Raw genomic sequence first — 13,577 nt, 5'->3', positions numbered from 1 at the left:
ATTCCTGGTCCTGCAGCGATGATACTTGTAAGAAACTTGCTTTATTTGTCACCAATCAATTACACATATAAATATTACACATAGGAATATTATATATAGGAATATCATATATAGCAGTGGTTGGTCGGGGGTGGGGGGGGGGGGGGTTTGTTTGGGGGTGGGGGGCGTGGTTGGGGGCGTGGTTATTTACAGCTAGAATTCACCAACTCGAGTATTTCATATATATATATATATATATATATATATATATATATATATATATATATACGTATGAAATACTTGACTTTCAGTGAATTCTAGCTATATATATATATTTTTTATTTTTTTTTACATAGAAAAAAAAAAAATACTTGAATTTCAGTGTTCCAGTGGCTATCCATTAGATGGCAGTATTGTCCTGTTTAACTTCTCCGTTCATGATGAGTATATCATTTCGGCCGCCATGTCTGTAATTTCCTCGTTCTTCTGCTTCGTCTCCTTGTTGTGTGCGCAGTTGTGCACTCTATAAAAGCCCTAGATGTTATGACGTCTTTGGGCAGGCGAGCTGTTTAATTTGTGGGAAATCGGACGTGAGAACAGGCTGTCACCACTCAGTCTCAGGTCCGCATTGAGCTGAAGGGGGCGTGGCCTCCAGCTCCGGCTGAATACAGAGAGTTTGTCGGGAGAAAATCTCTGCCGGGGGGTTGACGGGAGAGGCGCTGAATATCGGGATTCTCCCGCTAAAAACGGGAGGGTTGGCAAGTATGATTTAGCAAGTAAGAATTATTTTAGTTGTATTGTAAAACCCACAAATGTCGCTCGGAGCAATGAATGAAGGATCCGAACGAGTAGGAACGCTATGGATGGCGAGACAACGGAACAGCGCTTGCACTTCCGGTTCAAAGCTCAATCTGAACAGGAGGGCAATGCAAAACTCGTCCAAAAAAGTGTCTGTTTAAGTCGCCGGGTTCAAAGCGTAGGAAAACGTAGCTCCTAATAACAGGTATGGGCCCTGAAAGAAGCATGTGGGTGCGAGTGGTAAATGTCAGCCATGTATACAATATAGTGTAGGATGCAGTCCAGAAGGTGACAAAACAAGCCTCCATGTTGTCTGTAAGCACGTCTCCTCCTTGTGAGGTCCACTCCAAACCTTCCAAAGTCACATTGTGTCAAGAAGTTCTTACTCTGCCGCCGACCCGAACGCTCAAGTCTCAGCGCTGCGCTGCAACTAGCGGGCGGTGTGCACCCTTTGGGGAATGTGAGCGTTCCAACACAAGCCGCTGGTGTGGATGAGGCACCAAAGAGGCGATAAAAGTGAGGTTATGGAGATACTAAACAAGGTGGAAAGGGTTGAAACAGGAGGGCTGGGGTCAAGTACAGTTGAAGAAGTGCAAACCGCACCTTATCAAATTAGCATGGCCTTGATATAGCTTCTGAAAGGAGAAGGTCACGGTGGGAGTCTTTCAGCGTGGACGTTTGAAGGAAGCAGTGTGGATATTATCAGCGTTTAATGAACTATTTTCTGCAGGTTTAGTGCCAGGAAATAACGACTGTGTAAACTTAATTTGTCCTGTTTTGGTTTTTTAACTATGGAAAGGAATTTGTTTTATGCAGTAATTTTTAAATATTATTAATATGTCGGTCCATATTGATGATTAGACATTTTTTTATGACCCGTGGAAAATATGGAGCAGGACCCCGAAAGGGACAAGCGGTAGAAAATGGATGGATGGATGGAGAAAATACATTTAATTTCAAATGTTCCTGTGATTATAATCCCTCAGCTATCAAGGCAGAAAGGAAATGTCAACACAAGCATGGAAAACAAACAATGTCAACAAAATAGAAAAATCACATTGAACATTTAACTATAATATCATAAAAATAAGGAATATGTAAGAAATTCTTCATAAAGTGTAAGAAAATAGTGCAAAGTGTGAAAATGGAAACATAGAGAAACCTGCGAACTATTTTATAGTGGCAGGAAATAACGGCTGTGTAACATTAATTTGCCCTGGTATTTAACTACGGAAATATGTTTTTGTTATGCAGTAAATGTTTAAATATTATTAATATGTCGGTCGATATCGATAATTATTGACATTTTTTATTACTTATGGAAAATAAGGAGCAGGAGAATAATATTTATTTGAAAAGTAACTACCTTTGATTATAATCCCTCAGCTATCAAGGCAGAAAGGAAATGTCAAGAAAATAGTAAAATCGCATTCAACACTTAACAAGCTCTTAAAAATAATGAATATGTAAGAAATGCTTCATAAAGTGTAAGAAAATAGTGCAAAGTGTGAAAATGGAAACATAGAGAAACCTGCGAACTATTTTATAGTGGCAGGAAATAACGGCTGTGTAACATTAATTTGCCCTGGTATTTAACTACGGAAATATTTTTTTGTTATGCAGTAAATGTTTAAATATTATTAATATATCGGTCGATATCGATAATTATTGTTAATTTTTATGACTTATGGAAAATAAGGAGCAGGAGAATAATATTTATTTAAAATGTAACTTCCTTTGATTATAATCCCTCAGCTATCAAGGCAGAAAGGAAATGTCAACACAAGCATGGAAAACACTCAAACAATGTCAACAAAATAGTACAATCACATTGAACACTTAACAATAAGATCATAAAAATAATGAATATGTAAGAAATGCTTCATAAAGTGTAAGAAAATAGTGCAAATTGTGAAAATGCAAACATAGAGAAACCTGGGAACTATTTTATAGTGGCAGGAAACAACGGCTGTGTAACATTAATTTGCCTTGTTATTCTTATTTAACTATGGGAATATGTTTTTGTTATGCAGTAAATGTTTGAATATTATTAATATATTGGTCGATATCGATAATTATTGAAATTTTTTATGACTTATGGAAAATAAGGAGCAGGAGAATAATATTTATTTGAAATGTAACTTCCTTTGATTATAACCCCTCAGCTATCAAGGCAGAAAGGAAATGTCAACACAAGCATGGAAACACTCAAACAATGTCAACAAAATAGTACAATCACATTGAACACTTAACAATAAGCTCTTGAAAATAATGAATATGTAAGAAATGCTTCATAAAGTGTAAGAAAATAGTGCAAAGTGTGCAAATGTAAACATGGAGAAACCTGAGAAGAATTATTTTCTGCAGGTTTAGTGACAGGAAATAACGACTGTGTAACGTTAATTTGCCCTGTTATTCTTATTTAACTATGGAAAGGAATGTGTGTTCTAACATTCTAACATTAACATGCTAACATTTTTAGCTAGTTTTACATGCAAACGCTTCATAGTCATATGACTTGATACATGACACATTATGCTAATCTGTTCAGATAGTTTTACATGCATACGCTTCATAGTCATACGACTTGGTACTCGACACATTCTAACATCAGCATGCTAACGATAACATGCCAATGTGTTCAGCTAGTTTTACATGCATACGCTTCATAGTCATACGACTTGGTACTCAACACATTCTAACATTAGCATGCTAACAATAACATGCCAATGTGTTCAGCTAGTTTTACATGCATACGCTTCATAGTCATACGACTTGGTACTCGACACATTCTAACATTAGCATGCTAACGATAACATGCTAATGTGTTCAGCTAGTTTTACATGCATACGCTTCATAGCCACATGACTTGGCCATAGACATCTTATAAGTAGACGCAGCATTGGCTGCTGTGACGCGAGAAATTCAGCCGCCATCTTGAAGTGGTGATGAGGAGCTGGCGAGCAGCCTAAACTGACAGTTGACAGGTAGAAAACAAAGATGCCGGGCTGGTGTTCAGCGTTTTCCTGCTCAAATGAGCCGACTGTTGAAAATAGGAATCGGGGGATTACTTTTCACAAGTAAGATTTAACATTAACGTATTATTGGTTGTATTTTGTGAAAAGAGTGTGTGCATATTTTATATAGTTCTCTGCAAACCTATGAAATGTTCTATTTTCTCTTCATTATTTTGTCAGAATGCTTCATTTGTATGTGAACATCACAAATAAATCTTCTGGGGGAGGATGACACCCCTACAGGAGTTTGGTTTACAAACTTTCAGCCCCACCTAAAACAAAATTCCCCCTGCCACCACTAATTATGATGCATTCTCATTTTAGGCAAAGTATAAGACAATACTTTCTTAACAGTATAATTGTAACCAGGAATAAGTCCTCAAGTAACAATATTCAAATACTAACATTGTTGGGCAAGACAGAATTTGGTTTTATTCTGAATCCAGTGAAACAGATTGGTGGTTTTAGCTGATATAAAGACTTTCGGGTGTTTATATATGTTTATGTTTAAGTGTTTGGCAGACGCTTTCATCCAAAGCGACATACATCAAAAATACATATAAAACAATCACTGTAAACATGATCATTTAAGGGAAGAATGTAATACAAAATATCAATACAAAGTGTCAAGACAGAATAAACTCTCAACAGAGATACAGCCTATAAGATATATAGATATCTAATGTATTCATACATTGTTTATGTAGGATATATACGCATGTATATATAACCTAATCATATTGTTTCTTCAACTTAAAAATAGCTGACCGTTTTATTCCCCCTTCTCTGGGTTTATATTCCCAGTTTTGATCTAGGACGTCTGGTCACTTAAAGCATATAAGAATATTCTATTACTGTTAAGCAAACTGTGAATAATAAAACATGTGTCCTTTATCATAGCTACACGTACGACAAAAAACTGCTTGAAAATCAGTGGTATTCAGTGAGGTAAGATGAATTAAATGCGCTGACAGTTCATTGCTCCTGCCAAACTAATTGCACTGAGTGGAGCGGATCACCACTCCAAGATGGCGGCCCCGCATCTCGTCAGCGCCAGTAGGCAGTAGCGCTCCATGCTGCGTACCCTTATAAGAGATTTATGGACTTGGCACTTGATACATTCTAACATTTGCGTGCTAACATCAGCGTGCTAACATTAGCATGCTAACGTTTTTAGCTAGTTTTACATGCATACACTACAGTGGTTCTTAGCCTTGTTGGAGGTACCGAACCCCACCAGTTTTAAATGCACATTCATCGAACCCTTCTTTAGTGAAAAATAAAATGGGTTTTTTTTTCAAATTCAAGACAAAGTTATATGTTTTTGGTAACACTTTAGTATGGGGAACATATTCTAAGTAACAAAAACTTAATTTACAGTTTTTTGGACACCAGGGGAACATATTCTAAGTAACAAAGACTTAATTTAGAGTTATTTGGTTAGGGTTATAATAAGGCCATGCCGAATAAGGCATTAATAAGTACTTAATAATTACTAGTTAAAGGCCTACTGAAATGTTTTTTTTATATTTAAACGGGAATAGCAGATCCATTCTATGTGTCATACTTGATCATTTCGCGATATTGCCATATTTTTGCTGAAAGGATTTAGTAGAGAAAATCGACGATAAAGTTCGCAACTTTTGCTCGCTGATAGAAAAGCCTTGCCTGTACCGGAAGTAGCGTGACATCACAGGAGCTAGTATTCCTCACAATTCCCCGTTGTTTACAATGGAGCGAGAGAGATTCAGAGCGACAAAGCGACGATTACCCCAGTAATTTGAGCGAGGATGAAAGATTCGTGGATGAGGAACGTTAGAGTGACGGACTAGAATGCAGTGAAATACATATCTTTTTTCGCTCTGACCGTAACTTAGGTACAAGCTGGCTCATTGGATTCCACACTCTCTCCTTTTTCTATTGTGGATCACGGATTTGTATTTTAAACCACCTCGGATACTATATCCTCTTGAAAATGAGAGTAAAGAACGCGAAATGGACATTCACAGTGACTTTTATCTCCACGACAATACATCGACGAAGCTCTTTAGCATGAGCTAACGTGATAGCATCTGTCTCAAATGCAGATAGAAACAAAATAAATAAATACCTGACTGGAAGGATAGACAGAAGATCAACAATACTATTAAACCATGTACATGTAACTACACGGTTAATAATTCTCAGCCTGGTAAAGCTTAACAATGCTGTTGCTAACGACGCTAAGGCTAACTTAGCAACCGGACTTCACAGAGCTATGATAAAAACATTAGTGCTCCACCTACGCCAGCCAGCCCTCATCTGCTCATCAACAGCCGTGCTCACCTGCGTTCCAGCGATCGACGGCGCGACGAAGGACTTCACCCGTGGGTTTGGCGGCTAGCATCGGCTAGGCGTCTGCTATCCAAGTAAGTAGTCCTTGTTGTGTTGCTACAGCCAGCCGCTAATACACCGATCCCACCTACAACTTTCTTCTTTGCAGCCTCCATTGTTCATTAAACAAATTGCAAAAGATTCACCAACAAAGATGTCCAGAATACTGTGGAATTATGAAATGAAAACAAGAGCTTCTACGGGCTCCGAATACTTCCCTTGCCCTCGTGACGTCACACGCATACGTCAGCATAATAAAACGTTTTTAGCCGGAAGTGTGGCGGGAAATTTAAAATTGCACTTTATAAGTTAACCCGGCCGTATTGGCATGTGTTGCAATGTTAAGATTTCATCATTGATATATAAACTATCAGACTGCGTGGTCGCTAGTAGTGGCTTTCAGTAGGCCTTTAAGAGCCAATATGATACTAATTTGTATGTTAATAAGCAACTAATTAATGGTGAATATGTTCCCCATACTAAAGTGTTACCATGTTTTTATACTGGTGCACAAAATGAAGCGTGCATGAACATCACCTTGTTCAAACAACAAAACCAACACAGAGCATAAACTCACAACAAATGACACACCTGCAAATCAGTCTGACTTCTGCTGTTGCCGTATCCGTAATACGCCGATAGGGAGAAGTTTTTATTTACACGATGAGTCGGGTGTGTCTTGACCTCCGCCGAACCCCTGAGCCCGACTCACCGGACCCCTAGGGTTTGATCGAACCCAGGTTAAGAACCACTGCTTTAAAGTCTTAAGACTTGGTACTCGACCCATTTTACCCGTTAACATGCGAATGTTAGCCTTTTAGGTCCGACTTGCACATTCCAGCATTCACACACAATTTCTCAGAAAACTGCCAACTGGAGTTATTTTTTGTGTCAAGTTTTTTTAATCGGGGATGGTTTTATTTTGTCAATCCAGACCTTCGGCGGCAACCAGGAAGTAGAGCGTACAGTGGATTAGCCCAGACTGTATTTCTTTGCAGTCTGGTTTGCTGCGGCACACAATGAGCTGAAAGGAGCGGGTGTGAACCGTGTAATAACACCCCCCCGCTCCCCTCCCCAGGGGAGATAGCGGGCCCATCCTCGGGCAGCCCTGCACAGCTGGGAATGCTGCTTCTGCACCGTGGACCTGATACGGGACTCGGCAATGATTCAGGGGCAAGAAGTAACAGCTTCACGTCACGTAAAACCTTTGATCACTAAATTGTAGAACACAGCAAGTAAAAGGGGGCTAACTACGCAGATCAAGGAAGTGCACTATGAAGCCTACTAAAAAACATCCAAAAAGTGCCAATATTGCTACATGTTGTCACCCGAATATAAACAAGTATTAGCAGTATTGTTATTATAAGCGCTTACACAGAGAGACTACTTTTGGAGAGCTAACGAGCGTATGCTGCTACATTGACATATTGAGCTGCTGCGTCGCCTCTGGGTTGGTGAAAGTTAATTCTGGATCATAAATCATGTCTCTCACCTGGATAGTCGAAGGTTGTGGACATAATCTGACAAGTTGGTCAACTTTGACATCCAATTTAAACCCGGAGACGGCAAGAAAGACACATAAAAACTCCACTTTTTTAAAGGCCTACTGAAAGCCACTACTACCGACCACGCAGTCTGATAGTTTATACATTAATGATGAAATCTTAACATTGCAACACATGCCAATACGGCCGGGTTAACTTATAAAGTGCAATTTTAAACTTCCCAGGAAACTTCCGCTTGAAAACGTCGCGGTATGATGACGTATGCGCGTGACGTCACGAGGGCAAGGGAAGTGTTTGGACCCAATTCAAATACCTCTGTTTTCTTCGACAAAATTCCACAGTATTCTGGACATCTGTGTTGGTGAATCTTTTGCAATTTGCTTAATGGACAATGGAGACTGCAAATAAGAAAGTTGTAGGTGCGATCGGTGGAGCGGCGGACTACAGCAACACCAACACCAGGAGGTTGTGTTGTGTTTTGAGCAGGATCGCAGACGCACTACAGTGAGTAAGCCCGCCTCCGCATCTAAGTTAGCTTCTGTTTTTTTAGCTTCGCCAAGCTGAATATTATTAATCGTGTATTTACATGTTCATGGTTTAATAGTATTATTGATCTTCTGTCTATCCATCCAGTCAGGGTTTTTTTTAAATTTAGTTTCTATCTGCGTTTGAGACTGATGCTATCACGTTGGCTACGTAGCTAGGTTAGCTTCTATTTTTTTAGCTTCGAAAAGCTGAATATTATTAATCGTGTATTTACATGTTCATCGTTTAATAGTATTTTTGATCTTCTGTCTATCCATCCAGTCAGGGTTTTTTTTTTATTTAGTTTCTATCTGCATTTGAGACTGCTATGCTATCACGTTGGCTACGTTGCTAGGTTAGCTTCTATTTTTTTTACCTTCGCAAAGCTGAATATTATTAATCGTGTATTTACATGTTCAGTCACTGTGAATGTCCATTTCGCGTTCTCGACTCTCATTTTCAAGAGGATATAGTATAGGTGGTTTAAAATACAAATCTGTGATCCACAATAGAAAAAGGAGAGTGTGGAATCCAATGAGCCAGGTTGTACCTAAGTTACGGTCAGAGCGAAAAAAGATACGTCCATCACTGCCTCTCAAGTCCTTCACTGTAACGTTCCTCATCTACGAATCTTTCATCCTCGCTCAAATTAATGGGGTAATCGTCACTTTCTCGGTCCGAATCTCTCTCACTCCATTGTAAACAACGGGGAATTGTGAGGAATACTAGCTCCTGTGACATCACGCTACTTCCGGTACAGGCAAGGCTTTTTTTATCAGCGAGCAAAAGTTGCGAACTTTATCGTCGATTTTCTCTACTAAATCCTTTCAGCAAAAATATGGCAATATCGTGAAATTATCAAGTATGACACATAGAATGGATCTGCTATTCCCGTTTAAATTAAAAAAATTCATTTCAGTAGGCCTTTAACCCTTTGTGAGGACTACGCTGTAAAGGGAAATATATAAACATCAGTCTTTATCCCAGTGAGAGCAGACATTGTACAGTAAGTGATTGTTTTATTATGTTTGTATATCTTGTTTAGCACTTAGCAATACTGCTACATGGTGCTTAGTGTTTAGCACACAGCTTCTAAAACTTGTAGATCATCCTCCTTGTATTCAGGTTCAAAAATAGAAGTTTCTGGATCACCATTTGTCCCAAAGTAGTCTTTGTTGTCTCTCATCAAGTCTGCCATGATTAGCAGTCTTGTTGTTGTTGAAGGAAATAGCAAATATTGTGAAATTAATGCAAAGTACGTAAATTTTACATGTTGTACTGTATGTTATATTTGTAAATAAAACCTTGTTTGAATAAAACCTTGATGGAGGTTTTTAGAGCGCTTTATAGGCGGAATAGTGCAACTCCATTGACTACATTGTTAGCTGACTTTTGCTAGCTTTTATCTATGATTTGGAATGCATAAAAAAAGAAAAATGTGTGTTCTTGTCTGACATAAGGATGGTGAATGACAGGCAAAGTTAAAAAAAAAAAAAAAAAAAAGTACAGTTTCTCCTGAAATAACGAGTATAAAAATATTTAGTGTAAAAAAATTACGTTTTTAAAAATTCAATGTGTAAAAATGCAGAGTGCTAAAATACAGTGTTTTAAAAGTCAGTGTATAAAAATATTTAGTGTAAAAAAATCATTGTAAAAAAAATAGGTTTTTTTTAATTCAATGTGTAAAAATTCAGTGTAAGAATATTTAGTGTAAAAAAATTACGTTTTTAAAAATTCAATGTGTAAAAATGCAGAGTGCTAAAATACAGTGTTTTAAAAGTCAGTGTATAAAAATATTTAGTGTAAAAAAATAATTGTAAAAAAAATAGTTTTTTTTAATTCAATGTGTAAAAATTCAGTGTAAGAATATTTAGTGTAAAAAAATCACTGTATTTTTTCTTTTTTATTCAATGTGTAAAAATTCAGTGTGCTAAAATAGTTTTTAAAAGTCAGTGTGTAAACATTTGGTGTAAAAAAAAATGTGTAAAAAAAAAATCACCTTCATTTTTTTATTTTTTTATTCAATGTGTAAAAATTCAGAGTGCTAAAATACAGTGTTTTAAAAGTCAGTGTGTAAAAATGTGGTGTAAAAATATTTAATGTAAAATAAAAATCACTCTAAAATGTGTATTTATTTTTTATTCAATGTGTAAAAATTCAGAGGGCTGAAATACAGGGTTTTAAAAGTCAGTGTGTAAAAATTCAGTAAAATATTTAGTGTAAAAAAAAAAAAAGTTTTTAAAATTTAATCTGTAAAAATTCAGTGTGCTAAAATAGTGTTTTAAAAGACAGTGACTAAAAATTTGGTGTAAAAATATTTAATGTAAAAAATAAATCACTGTAAATTTTGTATTCATTTTTTATTCAATGTGTAAAAATTCAGAGGGCTGAAATACAGGGTTTTAATGTCAGTGTGTAAAAATTAAATTAAAATATTTAGTTTAAAAAAATATAGTTTTTAAAATTTGATCTGTAAAAATTCAGTGTGCTAAAATAGTGTTTTAAAAGTCAGTGTGTAAACATTTGGTGTAAAAAAAATGTGTGAAAAAAAATCACCTTAATTTTTTTTTTAATTCAATGTGTAAACATTCAGAGTGCTATAATACAGTGTTTTAAAGGACAGTGTGTAAAGATTTGGTGTAAAAAATATTTAATGTAAAAAAAAAATCATTGTAAATTTTGTATTTATTTTTTATTAAATGTGTAAAAATTCAGAGGGCTGAAATACAGGGTTTTAAAAGTCAGTGGGTAAAAATTCAGTTAAATATTTAGTGTGAAAAAATATATGTTTTTTCAAATTTAATCTGTAAAAATTCAGCGTGCTAAAATAGTCTTTTAAAAGTCAGTGTGTAAAAATATTTAATGTAAAAAAAAATCACTGTAAATTTTGTATTTATTTTTTATTAAATGTGTAAAAATTCAGAGGGCTGAAATACAGGGTTTTAAAAGTCAGTGGGTAAAAATTCAGTTAAATATTTAGTGTGAAGAAATATATGCTTTTTAAAATTTAATCTGTAAAAATTCAGTGTGCTAAAATAGTGTTTTAAAAGTTGGTGTGTAAAAATATTTAATGTAAAAAAAATCACTGTAAATTATTTATTTATTTTTTATTCAATGTGTAAAAATTCAGAGGGCTGAAATACAGGGTTTTAAAAGTCAGTGTGTAAAAATTCAGTAAAAAACTATTTAGTGTAAAAAAAACATGTTTTTTATTTTTATTTAATGTGTAAAAATTAATTGTGCTAAAACAGTGCTTTAAAAGTCAGTGTGTAAAAATATTTAATGTAAAAAAAAAAAATCACTGTAAATTTTGTATTTATTTTTTATTCAACGTGTAAAAATTCAGAGGGCTGAAATACAGGGTTTTAAAAGTCAGTGTGTAAAAATTCAGTTAAAATATTTAGTGTGAAAAAATATGTTTTTTAAAATTTAATCTGTAAAAATTCAGTGTGCTAAAATAGTGTTTTAAAAGTCAGTGAGTAAAAATATTTAATGTAAAAAAAATCACTGTAATTTATTTATTTATTTTTTATTCAATGTGTAAAAATTCAGAGGGCTGAAATACAGGGTTTTAAAAGTCAGTGTGTAAAAATTCAGTAAAAAACTATTTAGTGTAAAAAAAAACATGTTTTTTTTTACTTAATGTGTAAAAATTCAGTGTGCTAAAACAGTGTTTTAAAAGTCAGTGTGTAAAAATATTTAATGTAAAAAAAAAATCACTGTAATTTATTTATTTATTTTTTATTCAATGTGTAAAAATTCAGAGGGCTGAAATACAGGGTTTTAAAAGTCAGTGTGTAAAAATTCAGTAAAAAAACTATTTAGTGTAAAAAAAACGTGTTTTTTTTATTTAATGTGTAAAAATTCAGTGTGCTAAAATAGTGCTTTAAAAGTCAGTGTGTAAAAATATTTAATGTTAAAAAAAATCACTGTAATTTATTTATTTCTTTTTTATTCAATGTGTAAAAATTCAGTGTGCTAAAATAGTGTTTTACAAGTCAGTGTGTAAAAATTTGGTGTAAAAACAATTTAGTGTTAAAAAATGTGGCTTTCGCCCAGGCACACTGTTCCCCATTCTGACGCTCGTTTCAAAATACCGGCGTAGCCCCACTGGGTGGGGTTGTCCTTCACAGCGGAAACAAGTTCTAACACCGCCCGGCAAAGACTGCCTCGTCGTCACAGGCGATCAACCCGCCAGAGCACAGGAAAAAGAAGATGCCCTGAGCTTGTTCTCGCTTTCAAAACGCACCATTGTTTGGTCTTTAAGGAAGCTGAATGAACAATGTCAGACATGACTTACCAATCACCTGTTGTAGCTCATAATCATCTTTCTTGATGGACCAAGGTTGGCAAGTCAGGTCCTCCGACATTGCTGAGGTATTTGTTGCCAGCGTGTCGAGGAACAAGAGTGGTGTGCGTTCAAACAAGTCCAAGTAGTCCAAATATCAGGAACAAGGGCGACACTTTCCCTTCTTTGCGACTCCTGCAGCACTCCTGTCATTCCCAAAGTTTGACACAAGCCTGGCCGGCCCCGCCTACCGCATTCCTCCCTCAGCGAATGTGGGCTCGCTCGGCGGCCATGTTGCTTGTGGGCATTTGGCCCCGCCTCCCGCCTTCCACCTCAGCGAGTGTGCGCATGCTCGGCGGCCATGTTGCTTGTGGGCATTTGGCCCCGCCTACCGCCTCAGCGAGTGTGCACTTCCTCGGCGGCCATGTTGCTTTTGGGCATTTGAGGGGGTGGGGGGCTTCCTGTCAACTTTGCTAGCATTCCTCGTTAACCCGAGTACAAACTACCGACACACTGGCGCCGCACTGCGGACGACAAGGCGTCTAACGCGGTGTTCTTTGCGTCGAAACATGTTCACACAACATTGTACCGAGCGTTTAAACGACCCACAAGCCGTGCCTGTGCACAGAGAATGGATGCCGCCCCACTTTCAATGGTGGCCTCGTATGGATCTTTTCTCTTATGTTTGACTTCTAGGCGAGATCGCTTCCTTTTGCGCAATACCAAGATGAAACAAAATGACTAATTTCACTGACAAAAGTACGTCTGGCCGACAACAATCCGACTATTATTAAAATATGACTAAATTAATCACGACGAGGCAACAAATAATATACACTTAATACCTGACAGCTGAAACGCAGGGAATTAAACTTTAACGACTTCCATTGAAAGGGGGCGTTGAATTCTGGCGCACCCTGCCCTCTGATTGGACAATGCCACAAACACCGTGCTGTGATTGGCTACAAATTGATTTCCTGCCAGAAAAAAACAAAAGAAATTCATGTTTTGTGCGTCGCTCAATGGCGACACCAGAGGCGGTGGTTGGAATTACACGCAAGGTTTGCGCAATCTTGATTATTTCTTGAAGGC

At 36.6% G+C, this 13,577-nt stretch overlaps 1 protein-coding gene across 1 annotated transcript in view; it reads right to left on the bottom strand.

The window, feature by feature from the left end:
• LOC133630366 (serine/threonine-protein kinase OSR1-like) overlaps positions 1-13,129 on the bottom strand; it is a 96,811-nt gene extending 83,682 nt beyond the window's left edge. Inside the window, exon 1 of the mRNA XM_062021936.1 lies at positions 12,498-13,129. Within this exon, the coding sequence (XP_061877920.1) occupies positions 12,498-12,567 (70 nt within the window). The 5' untranslated portion in view covers positions 12,568-13,129. The remainder of the gene's footprint in view (positions 1-12,497) is intronic.
• Between the last annotated feature and the right edge of the window lie 448 nt (positions 13,130-13,577).

Source organism: Entelurus aequoreus, linkage group LG15 (genome assembly GCF_033978785.1).
Source record: "Entelurus aequoreus isolate RoL-2023_Sb linkage group LG15, RoL_Eaeq_v1.1, whole genome shotgun sequence".
Classification (NCBI taxonomy): Eukaryota; Metazoa; Chordata; class Actinopteri; order Syngnathiformes; family Syngnathidae; genus Entelurus; species Entelurus aequoreus.
Note: the sequence above shows the minus strand (reverse complement) of the source record. Positions and strands in the feature narration are given on the sequence as shown.